This window comes from Hirundo rustica, chromosome 10 (assembly GCF_015227805.2).
Source record: "Hirundo rustica isolate bHirRus1 chromosome 10, bHirRus1.pri.v3, whole genome shotgun sequence".
Lineage (NCBI taxonomy): Eukaryota > Metazoa > Chordata > Aves > Passeriformes > Hirundinidae > Hirundo > Hirundo rustica.
This window is the reverse complement of record NC_053459.1, coordinates 6,078,706-6,097,379: the sequence shown is the minus strand read 5'-3', so window position 1 is coordinate 6,097,379 and position 18,674 is coordinate 6,078,706. Positions and strand designations below refer to the sequence as shown.

At 45.8% G+C, this 18,674-nt stretch overlaps 1 protein-coding gene across 3 annotated transcripts in view; it reads left to right on the top strand.

The window, feature by feature from the left end:
• Window positions 1-18,674, top strand: part of VPS8 (VPS8 subunit of CORVET complex) — a 71,055-nt gene that overhangs the window by 28,809 nt on the left and 23,572 nt on the right. For all 3 annotated transcript variants that reach the window (XM_040074849.2, XM_058422015.1, XM_040074851.2), the window contains 14 exons: window positions 28-79; window positions 327-369; window positions 1,103-1,175; window positions 2,994-3,113; window positions 3,667-3,738; window positions 6,201-6,320; window positions 7,326-7,382; window positions 7,762-7,844; window positions 9,094-9,178; window positions 10,159-10,257; window positions 13,197-13,286; window positions 13,726-13,772; window positions 17,646-17,787; window positions 18,402-18,491. In XM_040074849.2, the coding sequence (XP_039930783.1) occupies window positions 28-79; window positions 327-369; window positions 1,103-1,175; window positions 2,994-3,113; window positions 3,667-3,738; window positions 6,201-6,320; window positions 7,326-7,382; window positions 7,762-7,844; window positions 9,094-9,178; window positions 10,159-10,257; window positions 13,197-13,286; window positions 13,726-13,772; window positions 17,646-17,787; window positions 18,402-18,491 (1,173 nt within the window). The remainder of the gene's footprint in view (window positions 1-27; window positions 80-326; window positions 370-1,102; window positions 1,176-2,993; window positions 3,114-3,666; window positions 3,739-6,200; window positions 6,321-7,325; window positions 7,383-7,761; window positions 7,845-9,093; window positions 9,179-10,158; window positions 10,258-13,196; window positions 13,287-13,725; window positions 13,773-17,645; window positions 17,788-18,401; window positions 18,492-18,674) is intronic.

The window sequence follows — 18,674 nt, the reverse complement described above, 5'->3', positions numbered from 1 at the left end:
GAGCTCTGCCTTTTTTTCTTGTTACAGAAGCTGTTCAAAGTCATTGCTCCTCCTCTGAATGCTGGAAAGTCTCTCACAGGTACAGAATGCTTTCCCTTTTAAGGTTCTTCTTTTGATACTTGATATTTTGAATAACCCTAGTCACTTCCAATGAAGAGATGCAAAAAGGGAATACATACCCAAGATAAGGGTCTTGGAGGACAGAAGAGTATTCTAGTACTATTTACTGTGTGTATAGCTGCTCAACTCTGTGTGTGGGGGAGAAAAACTGCATCTCTGTCTTTTGTCTTGTGAAGAAACGGTGACAAATAATTTTTGTTTTGTAGATGAGCAGGTGGTGATGGGCAACAAGCTGCTTGTGTATATAAGGTAAGGTCCTTCAGGTGTGAGGTGTTCCCTAGTAGTGGCACCAGATTTTAAACTTGCTGTAGTTGCAGAACCTTATTGGGAGCTTCAGGTTCTGAGAGATTGTATAAAGTAGCAGTGGGTACTCATTACAGCTCACTTAAATTTACAATCCCTTCCTGTTGCACGTGGTGTGCATGAATAGGAGGAATCAAGTTGGAGGCTTAGAGCCCAGCTTACTGCTGGTGTACATTTTGTATTTTAAAAATTGGTTTTGTTATGTGTGAGACACAGAGCTCCTTGACCAAGGGCTCTGTAGCCTCATGTTTTGTAGCAGGCCATATTCTGCCCTGCCTTTTGGGATGGCTGTGCTCAGCTGCTCCTTGCTGGGTTCCCTGTCATTTGCAGGAGCTGGCACAGGAGGGATTCATTAGTGAATTCCTCTTTCTGGAGTCTGTGCAAGATTGTGAAGTTAGCTTCTGCATTACTCCAGCTTCCTAAAATTGAAAATTTTGTGAGAGATACTGAGTTTTCCCATTACTTTCCTGCTGTGGAATGACTGCAGATTCATGCAGTGTGTTGGCTCAGTGTGTATTAACAGCAGTGCTGCCTGGGATGCTTCTTGCTTTCATGATTTACCAGATAAATTGGTTTGCCTTGTGTTAGGAGCGTCCTGAAAACTAAGTCAAAAAATGAACAAATCTCAATGTCATTAATGTCAGGTGTATTAAAATGCCTTTCCCCTCCTTTTCTGTAGCTGCTGCTTGGCAGGCCGTGCATATCCGTTGGGTGATATTCCTGAAGATCTGGTACCCTTGGTGAAAAATCAGGTGAGAATCCTCTCAAAGGCAGCTTTCCCTCATGGGCTTTTTAGAAGCAGCTATTTATGTCTTCATGAGTTTCCAAAGGAAAACTATTATCAGTCTGATAACTGTATCTTGGTGATGTGAGCACATCCCACTGTAATTACAAAATTAGTTTTGAACGGATTAAATCAGTTGTTGCAGTCTGAACATTTAAATGTAATATCTTTCATTCAATTGCAAATTGGGGTGTGGGGACACAGAGTTCTCAGTGATTGGGTTTTTTGCCTTGTTCTTTACCACGGAGTTACCACAAGTGTGGAGCTGTTTCTTCTTTGTAAGCTTAACGTGTCAAATATGGGAGGTCTTCCCTGTTTTCAAATGAGTGTGGCACAGGATTGACACTGGGGAGAAATGTCTAAGTAGCTCTTGGTTGTAGGTTTCTTGAAGGCTTTTGACTCCTTTGGACTAATCTGACAATTTCTTAAAACAGAGGATGTTCCTGATGATCACTTTTTGTGCTCACAAAACTTCTTTCTGAGTTTCTGGCTGGTTTTACAACAAATCTTCTTTGTGTGTTTTTAGCATTTCACTTCAGTTTCAGGATTCCAGTGAGAGGAAGTGCTTTTTCTTTTGGGCTTTTCCTTTGCGGTACAATGGAACAGCCAGTTTTTGAATGTAGCGTGGGTTTTTCTTTGTGTTTTTTCTGTGTTTGGATTTTGTCTCCTAGTCCAGAACTTGTAGCTCTATGTTTGTGGTAGCTCTGGGTTCCTGCAGCCCCTTTCTTCAAAGCCTGTGCAAACCAGTCCGCTCCACTTTGCTGGGCTAAGCACTGGCTGTTGCCTTCTCCCAAGGTTGTTGTCTTGTCCCCTGCTCAGGCTCTGAGGGGTAGCAGGAGCCCTGGGAAGAGCCTTCAGCCTCTCCTTTCTGTGGTTCCTGGTGGTGTTCCTGAGAGCTGGGCTTAACTAACACCTTTTTGTCTGGTGGGTTTGTTTTGTTTTGTTTTCTTAAGCATTCCTAGCTGCCAGATTGGGATCAAGGAGGCCAGCAGGGAAGGTGTGGATCTGAAAGGCAAGCTGTTAATTCCTGCTGGATTCACTGCCACTGTGCTGACAGAGAATGAACTCAGAACAGGAGCAAATGAGGGAACATGACACTTGGAGAGGGTGGCTGGGAGAGCACATGGCCTTGTCAGATGTCTGTCAGATCCCAGGGTGTACCCAACACCTATTTCTGAGTGCTGCTCCAGCCTGGAGCCGCCTGCCCCCCTCCTGCTGGCAGCCAGCTCTGCTGTGAGCCTGGGTGAGACACCTGCAGCTGGCCCTGCCCTCTTGGGATGGTCTGGACACCTCTGTCAGGGGCTCAGTAAAGGGAGTTTATTTTGGAAGATGCCCTCAAATTTCATGAACTGCAGAGTCATTGGAAGAGACAGAGTTGAAAAGCACCACAGTGAGTCTTTGCAGTGCCAAAAGCTTTGTGCCTCACAGTGAGGGGGCAGACTGACTGGCTCTTCCCAAGTGAATTGCTGGCAAGGAGAGGAGCTGTGCCCTGGATAAGGAGGAGCTGCACAGCTTCCCAGGAAAGCTGCCAGGAAGGGGAGGGAGTTTTCTAATGTCGCACGCTTCTATCTGCAAGTATAAATAAGCCTTTATTTCTGTTTGATCTTAAATTTTGATTGATCTTAAATTGGTTGGTGAGTGTAAGGAGGGCTGACAAGCAACAGAAAACACCGCTCAAATAAGAACTGATGGACTCCTGAGGAGCTTTAAAGCTTTCCCATGCATTCGTGCTCCCAGTGATCTGAACTCCATAGGAAATCTGTCTTTGCTTGCCTTGTCCTTGCAGGTGTTTGAGTTTCTGATCCGGCTGCACTCAGCTGAGGGCTCTGTGGATGAGGAGGTGTATCCCTATGTTCGCACCCTGCTGCACTTCGACACACGGGAATTCCTCAACGTGCTGGCTCTGGTAAGAGACCCTGGCTTTCTGAGAGGAAAATGAGAGGAGTGCCACTTCTCCTGTCATCAGTGAGGTTCCTGTTAATAAATCCATGCTTTAGCTAAACCAGGAGTTCCTGGCTTGGGGTAAGAACAGTTCTGGTGCTTGTTCTCTAAAATATCAGAGGGAATCACAGTAGTCCTTTGTGGCCTTAAATAGAGGGATGAGCATCACATTACACAGTGCAAGTTCTGGCAGCAGAAGCTGTCTTTAAAACAGAAGTAAACTGAGATTAATGTATTTGTAGTGTTCTAGAACCTATCTCTGTCTCCTGCATTGAAATCTGTCCTAGTTTCCAAATTTCTAGAATTTCCTATGTCTGTTTGTACCTGTTACTTTTACCTGAATATGTAAAAACAATTTGGTAGTCATAAAAGAGCAAATTATATCTTGGAACCTGCTGTTTAGGGATATGCAGAGAAAGGAATTAAACCAGCATTGTCTGCTTTGTGATGTGACTGCTGCTTTGTATTTGCTGTTCTGGGTGATTCTGCTCAAGGTGTCAGTGTTTTTCCTCTTGCAGACTTTTGAAGACTTTAAGAATGATAAGCAAGCTGTGGAGTATCAACAGAGAATTGTGGACATTCTTCTGAAAGTGAGTGTGCCTAAAAATGAACTGTGTGTCTGATTGTGTGCAATGCTCTGCAGTACAGCCTGTAGTCTGGAGGAGGTGTTTCCAGTCCTGCCCTGGCTGACACCTCTGGGAAGGTGCTGGGCAGGAGCATGGATTCACCTCAGCCAAAGCTCTCAGTTGGATATTCAGAAGTGATGATTCATGCACTTTAAATATGCTGATGGAGAGGTTTCCTTTCCTGTAATTTCACCTGGATGGTACTTAGTCAAATTTCTTGTCTCTGCACTGTTCAGCTTATTTTGATCTGCTTCTCACTCAATCTACTCCCTGAATCCTTCTGAGCAGGAAAAAAGGTCCCAGGTATCCTGTGCTTGGCAGGGTGCCACTGCTTTTCTGCTGAATCCCTGCTCCCCGTGCCTGCAAATGCTGTGTTTGGGATGCAGCATTTCCAGGATGACAGGCCTATCTTTAGCTTAGGAGAGAAGAGGAACGTCACTTACCATCCTAGTGCTCTGGAAATCACTTGTCATCCCCAGCCCCTGTTCCCAACAACGGATGTCCCCATTAAAAGCTCTCGCTGCCGAGCGCCGTTTGCTTTCCCCTCCGAGCTGTCACCATTAATAGTGAGTGACTCCACTTGGAAGCTGTTTATGTATAAACATACCACAAGTAGCCTTTCCCTGTCCCTGTCATCACTGCTAGATGAGACAAGGGCACGCTCAGTGACTTGGGTGGCAGTGCTGCTGCAATGGGCTGAGACAATGCCGCTGTGAGGGGTCTTGTGAGCCTGCCCAAGCAGGATGTGGCTCTGAGGGGTATTTTTGCCCTCTGCAGGCTCAGCCCCTCTGGTTTGTGTCCTGAGCTGCTGTTAGCAGGAGGTGGCACACTGCAGCCGTGTTCCAGACCTGCTGGGATTGTGTTCCTGTCATGGCACCAACAGCAGGAGGGCAACTTGAGAAGGGCTGCAGCGTTGCATCTTCAGGCAAACAGTGTGGTGTTACAAAAACTGTCAGTCCTTTGGTCTGGAATCTGCTGTCCTTTTGGATGAAAGTTAAAAACTCTAGAAACTTTGAATTTAAATTTGTCATTAGCAATAAAGGAAACACCTAGGAAATAGCTGTGCTTTTGAAATAGTTTGGTGAACACAGACATTCTGCTAATGATGATCAAAACTTTGCCAAATGTAACATCTGTGTGGCTGGCCTGCAGTCTCTGGGAAGTTGCTGTGTTCCTGGAATGCAGTATGTTCACCTTCACACAGACTGACAAGGACCCAGTTTGTGAAAAACAAAGCTAAAATTAATAAACCACTCCGGATATTTCAGTGAATATTTTTTTATGGTACTAGGTAGTGCTGTTCTGACTAGGCCCCTGTAAGAAGTAGCCTTTTGGGACCAAAAATGAAAGCTGAAAAAGAATAATTGCATTAGCTGGTGTCTCAAGAAGAGCTCTGCTTGATTCTCTAATGTGTCTGGCCTGCCTGCCTCACTTGTGTCACAAAACCATTAACATCTCTTGGGGGTCTGGAACTCTGGGTCACTTGAAGAAAGCAATTGACTCCCCCCAGCTCTGACTGAATGAGGTTATAAACTGTGAGCTGCTCACGGTGAGGCTTTGCTCCAGCAGGTCTAAGATCTTAGCTGACAGTGTTGTCCAGGTGATGGATTTCCTCCCAGCTTAAACACACTGCTCTTAGAGGGGACTCCAAGCAGGGGTATTTCACTTTCACTTAAGGTTTAGGATTTTTTTTGAAGTGGGAGACAGCAAGTGAGGACACGTCAGGCTCGTGTTTTGTACACTAGACAGGTGAAAAGCACTTCTTGGGTTTCCAATCCCTTTTGTAGTGACTCTTAGATACTCCTTTTTTCTGTAATTTCAAGTCAGTACAGCCACAAGTTTCTCTAAATATTGTTAGACTAATGCTAATATAATGTGAGAAAAGCCTTTCCCCAAACCTGCAGTCATTTCTTAGCTATTAGAGTAGTTCTTTGCATGCCACAATTGAAGTGGTGAGTGCCTGGGGCTTGAAATGAGATGTTTGGGGTTGTTTTTTCCTGTAAAATTATACTCGAACAATGTGACAACATTTCTCTGCTCAGAAGCGATTCCATGTCCCACTATTAACACAGGCTACAGAGATAAAATGTGGGTTTGGAGCCTCTTCACACTTGAAAAACAGGGACAGGCAAGAATTCTTCCCCTGAGTTTATGGCAGAGAGGTGGAGCCTCTTCAGCTTTGGGACAGAAGTGCTTTAGCAAGGACACATCCCCTGCCTGTGTCTTCAGGTGACACAGCTGAATGCTGGGGAAGGGAACTTGTGTTTGACCTTCAGGATGGACTTAACACCAGGAGGTGTCTGGAGTTAGGAGGAGGCACGATGGCTCACAGGGGTTTCTTCTTGTCCCAGTTACTTTCCCGAAGGCAGCTGCAGAATCAATCCCTCGTGGGTTTATTTTTCCCTTTTCTCTCCAACATCTCTTAGGTCATGGTGGAGAATTCTGACTTCACCCCATCACAGGTTGGCTGTCTCTTTACCTTCCTTGCCCGGCAGCTCGCCAAGCCCAACAACACCTTGTTTGTCAACAGGACACTGTTTGACCAGGCAAGTATTCCTGGGTGTGTGACATTCCAAGCAGGGTGCACCACTGCAGAAAGCATGGCCAGTGCTGTAGACTGGAGCAGTCTGCAGGTACTGGTGCAGTATAACCAGTAATCTTGCTGGGCCGTGGCTGTGGTTTCCCAGGAGCAGAGTGGAAGGGTTCAGGGCCAGGCTGGATGAAGCTCTGAGCAATCTGGTCTAGTGGAAGGTGGCCCTGCCCACGGCAGAGGGGTGGAACTGGATGGGCCTTAAGGTCCCTTCCAACCCAAGCCAGTCTGGCATAAGGGGTGTCAACTAAAATTACATTACTGAGCTTATAGAGCAAATAAATGTTGTTGGTAATTTTTCGTTCAGGTTCTCTGAATTCTACCTTCTCTGCTGTTTGAAAAAGGCATTTGCACCAATGCAAATGAGTTAACTTTGTATCCCATCTTAAGTCCCAGAAATTCCTGGGAATGAGGAGGAGGCTTCACTGGCTACAGCAGTTGTGCTGTGATGATAATAGGGATGTATTAGCACTAACAAAAATGAATTAGAATACATATGTCCTTGGTCCTAATTTGAGACTGAAGTCTGTGGAGACTCAGAAGATTTGGATTAAACACTTTCATTCCATATATATGAAATTTTATGAATTACATAATTTCCTGTTTTCCTGATGAGATGGCACAGTTCAGGAGAGAGGGTCAGTGTAGTGATGCCAGCTGCTTGGTGTGTAGTCTGAAGCAGAAACATGGAGTTCCCTGAGCTCTTCTGTATTCCCTGGGTTCCCCAAAGTTTGGTTCTAGATTCTGGTGCAGAGCCCTGTGTTTCCCTCTCAGGAGTCTTTCAGCAGTTCTCTGCTATTCCAGTATTCCCAGTTTGGTTCCAGGACCAGGTGCTTTCAGATGGCCCGGTTGTGTGGGGATTTGCTGTTTCCACTGCTGGTGCTCAGGGTGTGCTGGTCAGTTTGTGCTCCCAGCTGTGCCAGCCAGGCCTGGCTCACACCAACCTCTACCCCTGGCACAGGTGCTGGAGTTCCTGTGCAGCCCGGATGACGACTCCCGGCACTCTGAGAGGCAGCAGGTAAGAAAGAGCCTTGCATGGAGTTCTGCTCCTTGGAGCACCAGGCAGGGCCAGGCTGGGGAGCAGAATTTGGTCTTGGGAGTGAGCATGGGCTTTGGGTCACATGCCAAAGATATGGGCATGGGAGTATTGGGCAGTGCTGGGCACAGCAGGAGAGAAGGGTCCCACCCCAGCATTGCCTGCAGGAGCAAGAACAGAGGCAGGAAACTTTTCATAAGCTCCTGAGCTCCCTAGTTAAAGCACAATCAATTAACAAATCAGTAGAGTCAGCCCTGTGTTCTTACCACGTTTAATGGAGCAGGAACAGTGTACTTGTAGTGGCACTGCCTGTTCAGCTGCTGTTGCTCTCGTGTGAATAACTGGTGTTCAATCTCTGCAGGTCCTTTTGGAGCTGCTCCAGGCAGGAGGGATTGTGCAGTTTGAAGAGAGCCGCCTTATCCAAATGGCAGAGAAGGCTGAGTTGTGAGTTGCTGGACACATTATGTAAAAGCTGCTTTTAAATCTCTTCTACGGCTCTTTTTGGGCTCCACTTTCCTTGTTTCTACTTTGCAGCTGTGTTTGGGGTTATTTTCCCTGTGCATTCACATTATGCTTCATTTAAGATATTCACATTTAGTCCCAGGTTTTCTTTTCTGGGTGTTCTCAGAGAAAGCATTGTTAAGAAGGGAAGGGGTAGAGCTGTGGAAACCCTTCAGGAGAAGCCCTGTGGGACTTGATGAGTTTTGACATCTCTGTCCTAGAGCCCAGGCTGTATTCAGTGTTACAGTTGTATATTGGAATGCTCTACCTCTGGCAGATGGAGATGCCTGGTTGGGGTGAGACCCACAGGTGGATTTAAAAGCATGAAGGGGTCTGGGGCCACCCCCCATGGTACTCATTTTAGAATTGAGTAGGAGAGACAAAAACTGTGTCTGGAAAGGCTGAAAAGTTCCAGCATCTCCTTTATGATTCCAGAGAGAGTCTGTCATGGCAGAGCAGAGCCAGCCAGGGAGGGCATCTCCATCCAGGCCGTGAGTTTGGGTGTTACATTGATGAATCCACCATGCTACAAAGGACCAGAGGGAGAGCACTGGGGGGTATGCCATGCCTCTTCTCCTGTGTGTCCTAAAAGGAGTTACTCAATCAAATTTTTCAGATTCAATAAACACAGTTGTTCTTGTTTCAGAGGATTTGACAGCCCCCCAGCTCAGCCACTTCCATCAGAGCTGAAAGAGCTATAGTGTAATATTAATTATCAGACTCTTCATTTGGTTTGACTCACATCTGATTCTGTGTAAAGTCTCAAAATATTGAAGATGTTTATTAGAATGTGAAGGTTGGAAGCTGTGTCATAACACATTGTTGAGTCACGTTCAGTGAATTTCTTCAAATTAGTGTAGTGGATTGACCTAGCTTAGAGCAGAGAGTTGTGGAAACAGGGAAGATCATCTCTGACAGCAGAACCTGTGAGACCTGTTTTCATTAAGAATTGTTGTCCTCTGTCCCTTTCCTCTCCCCTTAGTAACTCCACTTTTGTCTGTTTTGTGTGGTAATTTCCCAGAAGAGGGGGTTTGATGGGCAGGTTGGCCTGAGGCTGGCACAAAAGGCACACTGGAGCCACCCAGCCTGTGTGCTGAAAACCCCAAAGTAAGACACTTCCAAATGCTGCCTACCTGCTGTGCTGGCCCAGCTGAGTGGTTTTCCTGACGTGGGAAGTTTCCTTTCCTTTCAGCTATCAGATTTGTGAGTTCATGTACGAGCGGCAGCTTCGCTACGACAAAATCATCGGCTGTTACCTGCGGGATCCCCTGAGGAAGGTGAGTACCTCTGGTGCTCCTGGCCTTTCTGCCTCGTGGCCATGCAGCCTGTCCTGCTGGCCACAGTGACTGGGCACAGCTACCTTGCTCTTCTAGCATAATTACCTTAAAAATGTCCTTAACACTTGAGGTTTCTTAGTTGTAGTCCAAGCTGTTTGTGTTTGCCTAGGGGAGAGGAGCTGATGTTTGAAAAAGAAGTTTGAGTTTTCCTTTATTTTTAAATGTAGTGCCAGTGCATCAAGTGCAAGGTGGGATTTACTGCAGATGTGGCTAACTGCACTACTTTTTTGTTTCTGCTATTGGTCCCCACATTTCTTCCCCTGGACACAGGCTCTCTGCCCTTATTATCTCTCTGCTGTTACCTTTGTTGTGCATACCTGCCACAGTTTTTGAGATATTCCCTTCCCTACCACAAACAGAAGTTGGGGTGAGGGTTTGGCAAATGTGTCCTCACCAGGTCCATATATACCCACAATGCTGAATGTTGTGTGGGTGAAGGAGTCAGGAGAGGAGGTTGTGATAGTGAGGTGGTCAAAAACCATGACACAGGAGAGCACCTGAGCTGGGGACAGTGCAGTAGAGCCTGGGGGAGAGACCAGTGTCAGGGGGGAGCTCAGGAATGTGCTGGGGAAACTGAGCTACCCTCTGGCAGAATGTTTTCCCTGCCTGTGCTCCTAGCTCAAGTGATGTACTGTCTTTCTCCCTCTGGGCAAGAGGGAGACATTTCTAGTAGGGGAAGAACAATTCTCTTTGACCTCAGTGCTTAACACATAAGCATCAGGTTCCTCTTTTCCTTGCAGTTCTTCAGGAACTCTTTAGGGACATACAGCCTCCCTGCAGGTAACTCATCCTGACCTGCTTGGAGAGAAGTAGCCCTGAGGTCATCCCAAGGCTGTTGGAAACACTCTCGTTTCCAAGAGCCAGTGCTATCAGTGGTGCTGCAGTACACACTGCAGCATTTATGCCTTTGTGCCTTACAGGAAGAGGTTTTCAACTACATTCACAACATCCTGTCCATGCCTGGCTACAGTGCTGAGGAGAAGCAGCTGGTGTGGCAGAAAGCTTTGGACCATATAGAGGTAGGTACAGCATATCCTGCACCCACGGTCCCTCAGCTCCTGCTAATGGCTCTTGGATCTGCTGGCTGCTTTTCCACGAGCACGAGTGTCCAGTGCTGAGTCACAGCTGTTGAACAGCTCTGACATAGCTCAGAGCTCTCACACGTTAATGGCAGTGCCTCTCTCACATTCAGGCTGGCTTCAAGTGCTGCTCTTTGGATAATGGAGCCTTCTGAGGGGGTGATGGGTAGTGAGTGCTGTGGAGCACGAGAGGGATCCATTAGCAAGTGTTCCATCTCCTGAGCGTGCAGCAGCAGTGAGGCAGGATGTGCACATCACTGACCTCACAGGCTGTGGGATCCAACTCCTCATGCTGATTGCTCACACTGACAAGTGCATTCAGCCCTGGTGGCCTGGCACTGCTAACCTGGGGGATCATGGGGTCATGAGTTCTCTGTAAGACACAGGCTACTGCTAGACTTCTCCAGCTAATCATTTTTCCCAGTCTCTGTCAGCTTCAGGGGATGAAGATGTCTGAAATGGTTGCCCAGTCAGTAGATTTGTGGAATCTATAATATTTGTAGTTCCTGTAAGGTGCTCTCAGTCCCCACTAGGGTGATCTGGAGATAAGCCAGGAAAATAATTCTGTCTGTAAAATAAGCCTTGCAGACCACACTCCTTAGCAGAAAATGGCCAATGAATCTATATCCTGTGGGGCAGACAAAAAACTAATGGGCCCATCCAGAGTACTTTTAGTTTCTACCAGCATCTGCAAGTAGTGCATGACTAATGAGAAAATGGACTAAGAGGGAGAATGATTCAAAAGGCAATGCACAAAGAAACCCTGAGACTGCAGCTGTCTGACATGTGGCTCACTGAGCTCACAGCCCCTCTCCAGAGGCACAGGCAGAGCTGTGGGGCTGGTGGGGATGGTTGTGCTGGATCTGAGCAGGCCTGGCTCATTGCAACCTCATCAGAACAACGGGGGTTCCAGGCTGGGCAAGCTGGTGTCTGCTGTGCTGCTGCTTGTGTCTGCTTCCTTCTTCTGCTGCATCCCAGCTTCCCCAGAGAGCTGCTGGGCAGGAGATGGGCTCTGGGGTCACCTTTCTTAGGTGCTGTCACCAGATCAGCTCCCTGATTCATTTTGGCATCTTCTATTTACCAGGAGTGGTAAACTGTGTGGTTTAGCAGCCTGGTGGCTGCTGTGGGCTTTTGTCCTTTTCCATTGTGTTAATCCCGCTCTGAGACATTCAGAAGACTTGGAACAGTAAATAATACTTTACTGGGGTGAAGCTGTGATTTTAGCTCTTAGGACAACTGTCATTTGCTGAGGTATGAATGCAGCAAACCAGCCTCTTCAGGCAAAACTAGCAGTGTCTGGAGAGGATTTCCTGCTGATTGGATGGCAGAAAGCGGGGTTTGTGATCAGTGCCACTTTTCATTTTCCCCATCATCCCACAGCCATTGTGCCTTGATGTTTATCTTTAAAAAACAGACTCTGTTCTCTTCAGTCACAGTACTGGTCCTTTTCTACCTTCATACCCACGTGCCTTCTGTCAGTACCTTCTGTCAGTACTGTCCCCTCAAGGGCTGTCTGAGCAGTATCATGTCTGCAGGTTCTTCAGACTAGGAGAGGATAGAAACCCAAGCACCAAACATTTTGCTGGGGGCTCTGAAGGTTGCACTGATTCCAGACAGGGAGATTGGGCCAGCTCCCTCCAGCCTGGCAGTCCTACCTTCAGCGGTCCTGGAGACTCCCAGGGAGGGTTTGTCCTGAGACAGAAACAGATGAAGGCAGTCCCAGTGCATCCTTTCTGTGTCTCTCTGCACTGCTGTGCTTAACGTCTCCTGTGTGCTTTGGATTGCCTGGGTTTGTGGGGTGAAGGATTTGTGGGGATGCAGAGAAGGGCTGAACTTGTACAGTAAAACTGTGGGGCCAAACTCTGCAGAGCTTCTTATGGAGTGGGCAGGTTTTCCTTTGGAAAGGAAGGGCATCCTCTGTGACAGCTCTTCCTAAAGAGCTGGTGGAATGGTCAGGCTCTTCCTTGCTTCCCTTCCCCTCAGTCTGTTGCTGGCATTGGCTCTGTTCAGTGGCTGCTGTGTCTGTCTGGAGGCCAAGCTTCTGCTAAGGAACTTCTTCAGTTTGGGTTTTTTCCCAGGTGTAAATTTCTGAAAAATTTCTTTCTTTATTGCTGTAACAGTTGTTTTTGTTCAGTAAAGAAATGTTTTCTCATTTTTAGGTTCAGCAGGGGCTTTTGGGAAGGGTTTACCAGGTGCACAGTATTGTTTTGCAGCAGTTGTTTCTCATTTATTTGGAAGTGTGGATGCATTTGGAACGGTTCGAAATAAAAAGCTGGCATTGCAGGTTGGGTAAACTTGTATGATATGAAGCCTTTTAGCTCAAGCTTGACAGAAAGCAAACCCACTGGCATCTAAACGATTTTTGTTTCCCTGTATTACAATAAAGAAATTGTTTTTTCATGTCTGGACAGGTATCAGTTATGGTGAACAATGACAGGAAATTTGCTTTTAAATCTGTGTTTGGTTCAGTTCAAGCCAGTTAAACATTGTTTCCATTGGACTGAGAAATGCCCAAGGGTTGGTTGTTTCCCCTTTTCCTGCTGGCTCACAGTTGGCACTGGGAATGCTTTGTTGGCAGGGGGTAAAGGCAGTTGTCGGAAAACTTGATGAATAACTTCCTCTCCTTAGGACTGAGATGGGTTCTTGGTGTGAAGAGTTTTGTATTCTTCAAGGCCATGTGTGGAGCAAAACCATCAACTTTCAAAAATCCCTTTTTACCTTCTATTTTTTCTACACCTCTCTTTGTGCTATGGTGTTTATCTTACACTTGCATCTAGGCAGAGGTGCAGTTACAGTATGGATGGGCTTGGTGATGCTGCACAATTATATTGCCTGAGAAACCGAAAGGAATTAATTTGCTTGTGTTTCCCCCCCAAAAGGAGCTGCTGGTGCTGAGCCCAGGTAAAGCAGCTGACCTGGCAGCCATTCACTTCAGCGAGCAGATCGAGAGCATCATCTCAAACCTGCAGGTGAAGTGTCAAACTCCATTAGCTTGGGCCTTCTGTACAGTAGGGATGTCATTCCTGTAGGAAATGATTGCTCAGAGTCGTGATGAGTTATTGCTGTGTCAGAAACAGAAGAAAGATAGGCTCTAGCTACTCACTGATAGGAATTGTTACATCTCAGTTATTTGGCCTGTTTGTAGAGTTCTGGCCGTAAAAATGTATAAGCTCAGAGCTGCTGGTTGCAGCTTTTAATTGGGGTTCAGTATGGCTTGGAGTCCCAGAGCAGGGCTGTTGTCAGCAAACACATCCTCAGAATATTTATTTGTGCAAGGCATGCCTAAAGCAGCTCCTTCAGCAGGCAGCAGCTGGGAGCTGTGCTTTCTTCAGTGGATATAGTTCAAGGATCACTGTTTTACAGCACATTATTTAACATAACAATACTCTGTCTCCTCCTCTTGTACAGGACCAGTTCTTGCTCTTCCAGTTCCTGAGGAGTCTCCTTGATCCAAGGTACGTAGGAAATTGGGCTGCTTACAAACTGCAGCTTGAAAACGTGGATTTAAATCAGTTCTTTGAAACAGTGCCTCAATAGCCAGCCTGTGGCCAAGATCAGGCTAAGGAAAGGTGACCTGCTCCTCAGGGTGCCCCAAGTTGAGAAGAACAGCCCAAAAGAGGGAGCATCCTTCAGGGGAGTCCCTGCCAGCTCCCTGGGAAGTGCTGTGGGCTCCAGTGCATGGAATGTGCTGCCTCTGGCATGTGGGGGGCGCTTGGGCACTGCTGCTCCAGGAGGCTGTGGAATGGTTACCCTGGGGCTGGAGCACCCAGTTCTCTCCTCACAATGGCAGCTTCTCTTCTCAACCCACTGCTTTGGTTGCTTGGCTGAGGTGCTCCGTAAGCAGAAGAGCATTTTGGTCAACTGACATCTTTAATTTCTGTGTTGTTTCAGAACTGCTGCCATATTTCGATGCAAGCTCCTTTTTTAACAACTTGCTTTCTCTACCTGCTCCTGTTCTTTCAGTGCTTCAGCACTGTGTTCTATTTCTGTTAAATCAGTATCAAATGCTACAAGACATTTATATATGCACAGCTCCAGTTGCTTTCAAGCGATTGTTAATGCAACTGAGGGAGACATCTTGGTTTGTCAATTAGTTACAAATTATTTGTGCTTACTGAAGATGAGGAGCAGGAAGAGGCAATATTATCTAAATGCAAGTGTCAATGTTTCAGTTTTTGTTGAAGTGCAAAAGAAAGCATGCTTTGAAAGCCAGAACCTGGAATTAATCAATCACCTCTTGGATTTTGTTAGCATGTAAATTAAGGAAAAAAACCAACCAACCCAAACCAAAGCCAAAACCCCAAACATACGTTTTGTTTTTTCCTGAGTTTTACAGACATGTTTGTGTGGAAGGTGTTCATTTCCATACCTCCTGTTTTCTCTGGGGTCAAAACAAAATCAAAACAGTATTTTGGTTGGGTTTTATAGGAAAGAAATCAGATAATTTAGTTAATCAATGATTAACTGGGGGGAAAAAAAGTTAAGCAGAAGTGAATCCCAGCTGGATGTTAAGTAGGACTTTGTTTATGCTGTGGTATCACTTGCACCCAGTGAAGGTAGTAATTAACCTGGATTCTAATCTTATGCACAGAGTGCCTCCCATAATCTCTGAGTAATAAACATATCTAATTTCACTCTACCATAATTAGAGCTAAATAGACCCATTTCTCCTGTAGTTACCTTCTGATCACAGGCAACACCTGATGAATTCAAACCAGCAATGGGAAGCAACGTTCTGCATCTGATCTTCCCACAGGTCTCTGCTTTTCCCTCAAGGTTGATGTTCCAGGTGGTGCACCAGGCCACGTGGCTTTTTCTCAGTAACACTCAGATCCTGAGTCCGTTCTCAGTGCTGTGAAGTTGTTTTCTTCTAAGACCTACTGAAAGGAGCTGAACTGTATCCTGGGAGAGGCAGGGAAGGAGGGGAGATCTTCCTCTGCAGACCTAACTGCAGATGCACCCACACTTTGTAGTGTTATCTATATACATAAAATAGTGATCAGGCTCTCCTGCAACATCTGTCTCTTTTCATCCAATCTAAATGTTTATATGCTTTTGTGAAACAAAATTCTTGTCAAAATAAAGATTCTTAGAGCAGTAAATGAGCTTTTAAAGGTCTCAGATACAAATGATTGCTTGATCATATGGGGACAAGACTCATCATGCTGGTCTAACTATCCGAGCTGGTGGAATTGCATTAGGGATTAATTTGGCCCATTTAATTTAGCTAGAGATTTATTTTTAAGGAGGTGGAAGGGAGGAAACAGGGTTAACAGGAATTGCCTGGGGAAATTAAAACCGAATGTCTGAATGTTTGTAGCATAAAGCGGCCCCAGGAAACAGAGAATGTAGTAGGGATTGCTCAGCTCATTAATCACAGTCTTTGCTACATTTCCATTTTAAACTCTTGAGTTTTTTCTTCTCTAAAAACCCAATGCAGTGAACATTGTCAGTTGGCATTTGTGTTTATGTAATCTGCCAACAATATTAACTTATTTAGCAACGCAGGGTTTATAAATGTACTAACAGACTCCTAAACTGCGACGGTTTGTCCCAAGGGCTCTCCCCTGTGCCCAGCTGCCTGTGACACTTGCAGGGCTCCCTTGTACCAGGTTTTATGAGAAACCAGTGCTTCTCTTGCTTTTTGGAAAGACTATGGCAGGGAGGACTTTGAATGTTGTTACTTTGGAGAGAACGTGATCCCATGTAGCTGAGCAGGACCTGCAAGTCTCAGGACTGTTGATTAATTTTAGAAATTATCAAAATCCAGCTTTCTTTGAATTGTCCCCTCTCTGCGTTTCTTGATGAAATAAATGGCTGAGCTTGCTCGTGAAATCATGAATTCTTGGTGCCAGAGTTATTTCCAGACTTGAAGTTTGCTCTCATGCTATAGGTGCGTGACTTGCCATTTTTCCTACCTTGGCAGACAAGAGATCATTTTAGGTAGAGAGTGTTTTATTTTAGTCTGCTTATAGAAAGAGGAGAGCACTTGCAGGCACTGGAGGGGTTTTCGGGGTGTTTGTTGTGGGAGGAGTTGGATGGTGAGTGCAGAATTCAGGGTTCTTGTTTGGTCCTTCAAGGTCCGTTCTTTCCTGTCAGAACACCCCAGTTTGGGCAGAGTTTTTGTAGAGTTGTGCTCATACTTTGCACACTGTGATCAGTACTTGGGTGAGGCTTTTGTTTTTGGGCATGTTGCATTTATAATCATTGTAATCACAGTAAGCTGCTCTCCTGGCTTGCTCAAGCCACAGCATTCTCCTTTCATTCTCCACTTTCTTGGATGGCAATATGCTTTTTGTTACTCTCAGGAAATAAAGGATCTTGGATATCAGACCTTTTCCATCCCACGGCTGTAGGGTTTGCACACTAAGAGATCTTCTCCTGCTTAGGAATTTGTGTTCAGAAAGGTAACAAAACTCAATATACACCTTGCTCCATTTCCTTTCCAAGCAGGAGCTTCAGCAGAAGCCCCTGTTTTGTAGCCAGGATAAACTTCCACTGTATCTCATTGTGGTGCACCAGTCCTAGAACTGCCATGGGAAGCAAAAGGTGCAGTGGCAGAGAGGTGCTGTTCACTTAAGGGTTGCAGGTGCTGTATGTGACTCCAGGAAAGCATCATCCTTCCCCTCCTCACTCTGAAGTCTCCTCCTTCATGTTGCTCTTTTAAAAACAAGATCAGTAGGAAACTGTCAGGACAAAGGGACATGGGCACTGCTCACAATTCCGTTCTCTCTTCTGTTTCTGCACATGAGAAGTTTGCTTAATAATGAGCCCAGGGGTTGGAAAATGGGGCTATTTCTCTAAATGAAGTATGAGTTCCTTTCTCAGTGAGGTAGATCAGAGGGATGAAACATTAAAATGTGATAGAGGAAGTCAAAGAAGAATTTCAGGAACAATAAGGAAAAAGCAATAAAACGTTTCTTCAAACACATGCAGAGCAGGTCTGTAGGACACAGACAATCAGGATCTGAACAGAGCACTCAGACCATGAGGCTTCATTGAGGAAATGAGGCTAATTCTTTGTGCCTCTTTGCTGTGGAGTTGCTGGAGATGGGTCTGTGCTGGTCTCTTTCTTCACAGGGGTCTTTGAAAGCTTAATTTGTACTGAGGCATCAGGAGGATGTGTTGTGGAACAAATGAAATGACTGCTGAGGGACCTCCAGCACCAGTAACTAGCAGAAACAGCATAATTTTCCTCTTAAAACCAGATTTTTTAACTTCTGTATTAAGGATACAAGACAATGCACAATTGAATAAGAAACTCTTCTTCCCAGCCAAATTTCTGGGCTGGAATTTGATTGTAGTCTCTTGTGTCTGTTTTATTCCAGAGAAGGCATTAACCAAGACCTGCTACACCTCCCACCCTGTATCACTGAGCAGTTCATCGAGCTGCTCTGTCAGTACAGCCCTGACCAGGTTCTGGAGACACTCAAAGTTCTAGAATACTGCAGACTGGAGGAAACCATCCAGGTAGGAAAGAGATGTATGACAACAGAGGCCATGGGATGCATTCAAATCAGCTCCTACCCCTTTAAACTGCCGTAAAGGTACTTTACTTTAGGCTTGGACTATTTCCTGGATGCTCTTCCATCTGTTTCTAGCACTCTCAGTCCCTCTGAGCTGTTAAACCACTCTTCTGCAGCACAGTTGGATACATTTAATAGACTAAGTTGGGTCTCAGGGCTAATAAGAAAGGGTTGTTAGTGCTCTGAAGCTGCTGAGAAACTGCAGAGTAGAGGGTGGTTGTGTTGCTGCTAATTAATCATGCTGGGGGTATGTGAAATCATGGGCCTGGGGTTTTTGGAAAGCAGTGCTGCCAAAATCTGCCTTGTGCTGGGAGAGCAACTGTTCCTTCTTTGTATGGAAATTGTACCAGTGATTTTTGAGGGCTGGGGGTGTTAATAGTGCAAGCTGAGAAATAAAAGGAGATGCAGGAGAGGAGAGCTGCTCAGCCAGGGTAAGGAGTCTGTGAGCACAGGCACTTCCAGCCCTGGCCATCTGCTTGGCATTGTCTTGTGGATAAACAAACACTGGCAGCATTCTTCAGGCAGGCATTTACCTTTTTTTTTTTCCTTTCAACTCAGATAACCCAAAAACATCAGCTCCATGAGGCTTCTTCATATTTACTAGAGAAGAAGGGAGATATCCATGGTGCCTTTTTGGTTATGCTTGAGGTACAGTACTCCCAAATCCTGAATGTTTGTTGCCATGCCATGCCATCAGCATGGTGGCTCAGCTCAGATGTTGTCCTTGCTCCTCTATTTGTTTCCCAATATAATCAATGGAAGTTTTTGCTTTCTGTCAAATACCAATAAATTGAGGTATTTGCCTAGTCTGAACATCAGTATATTTTTGTG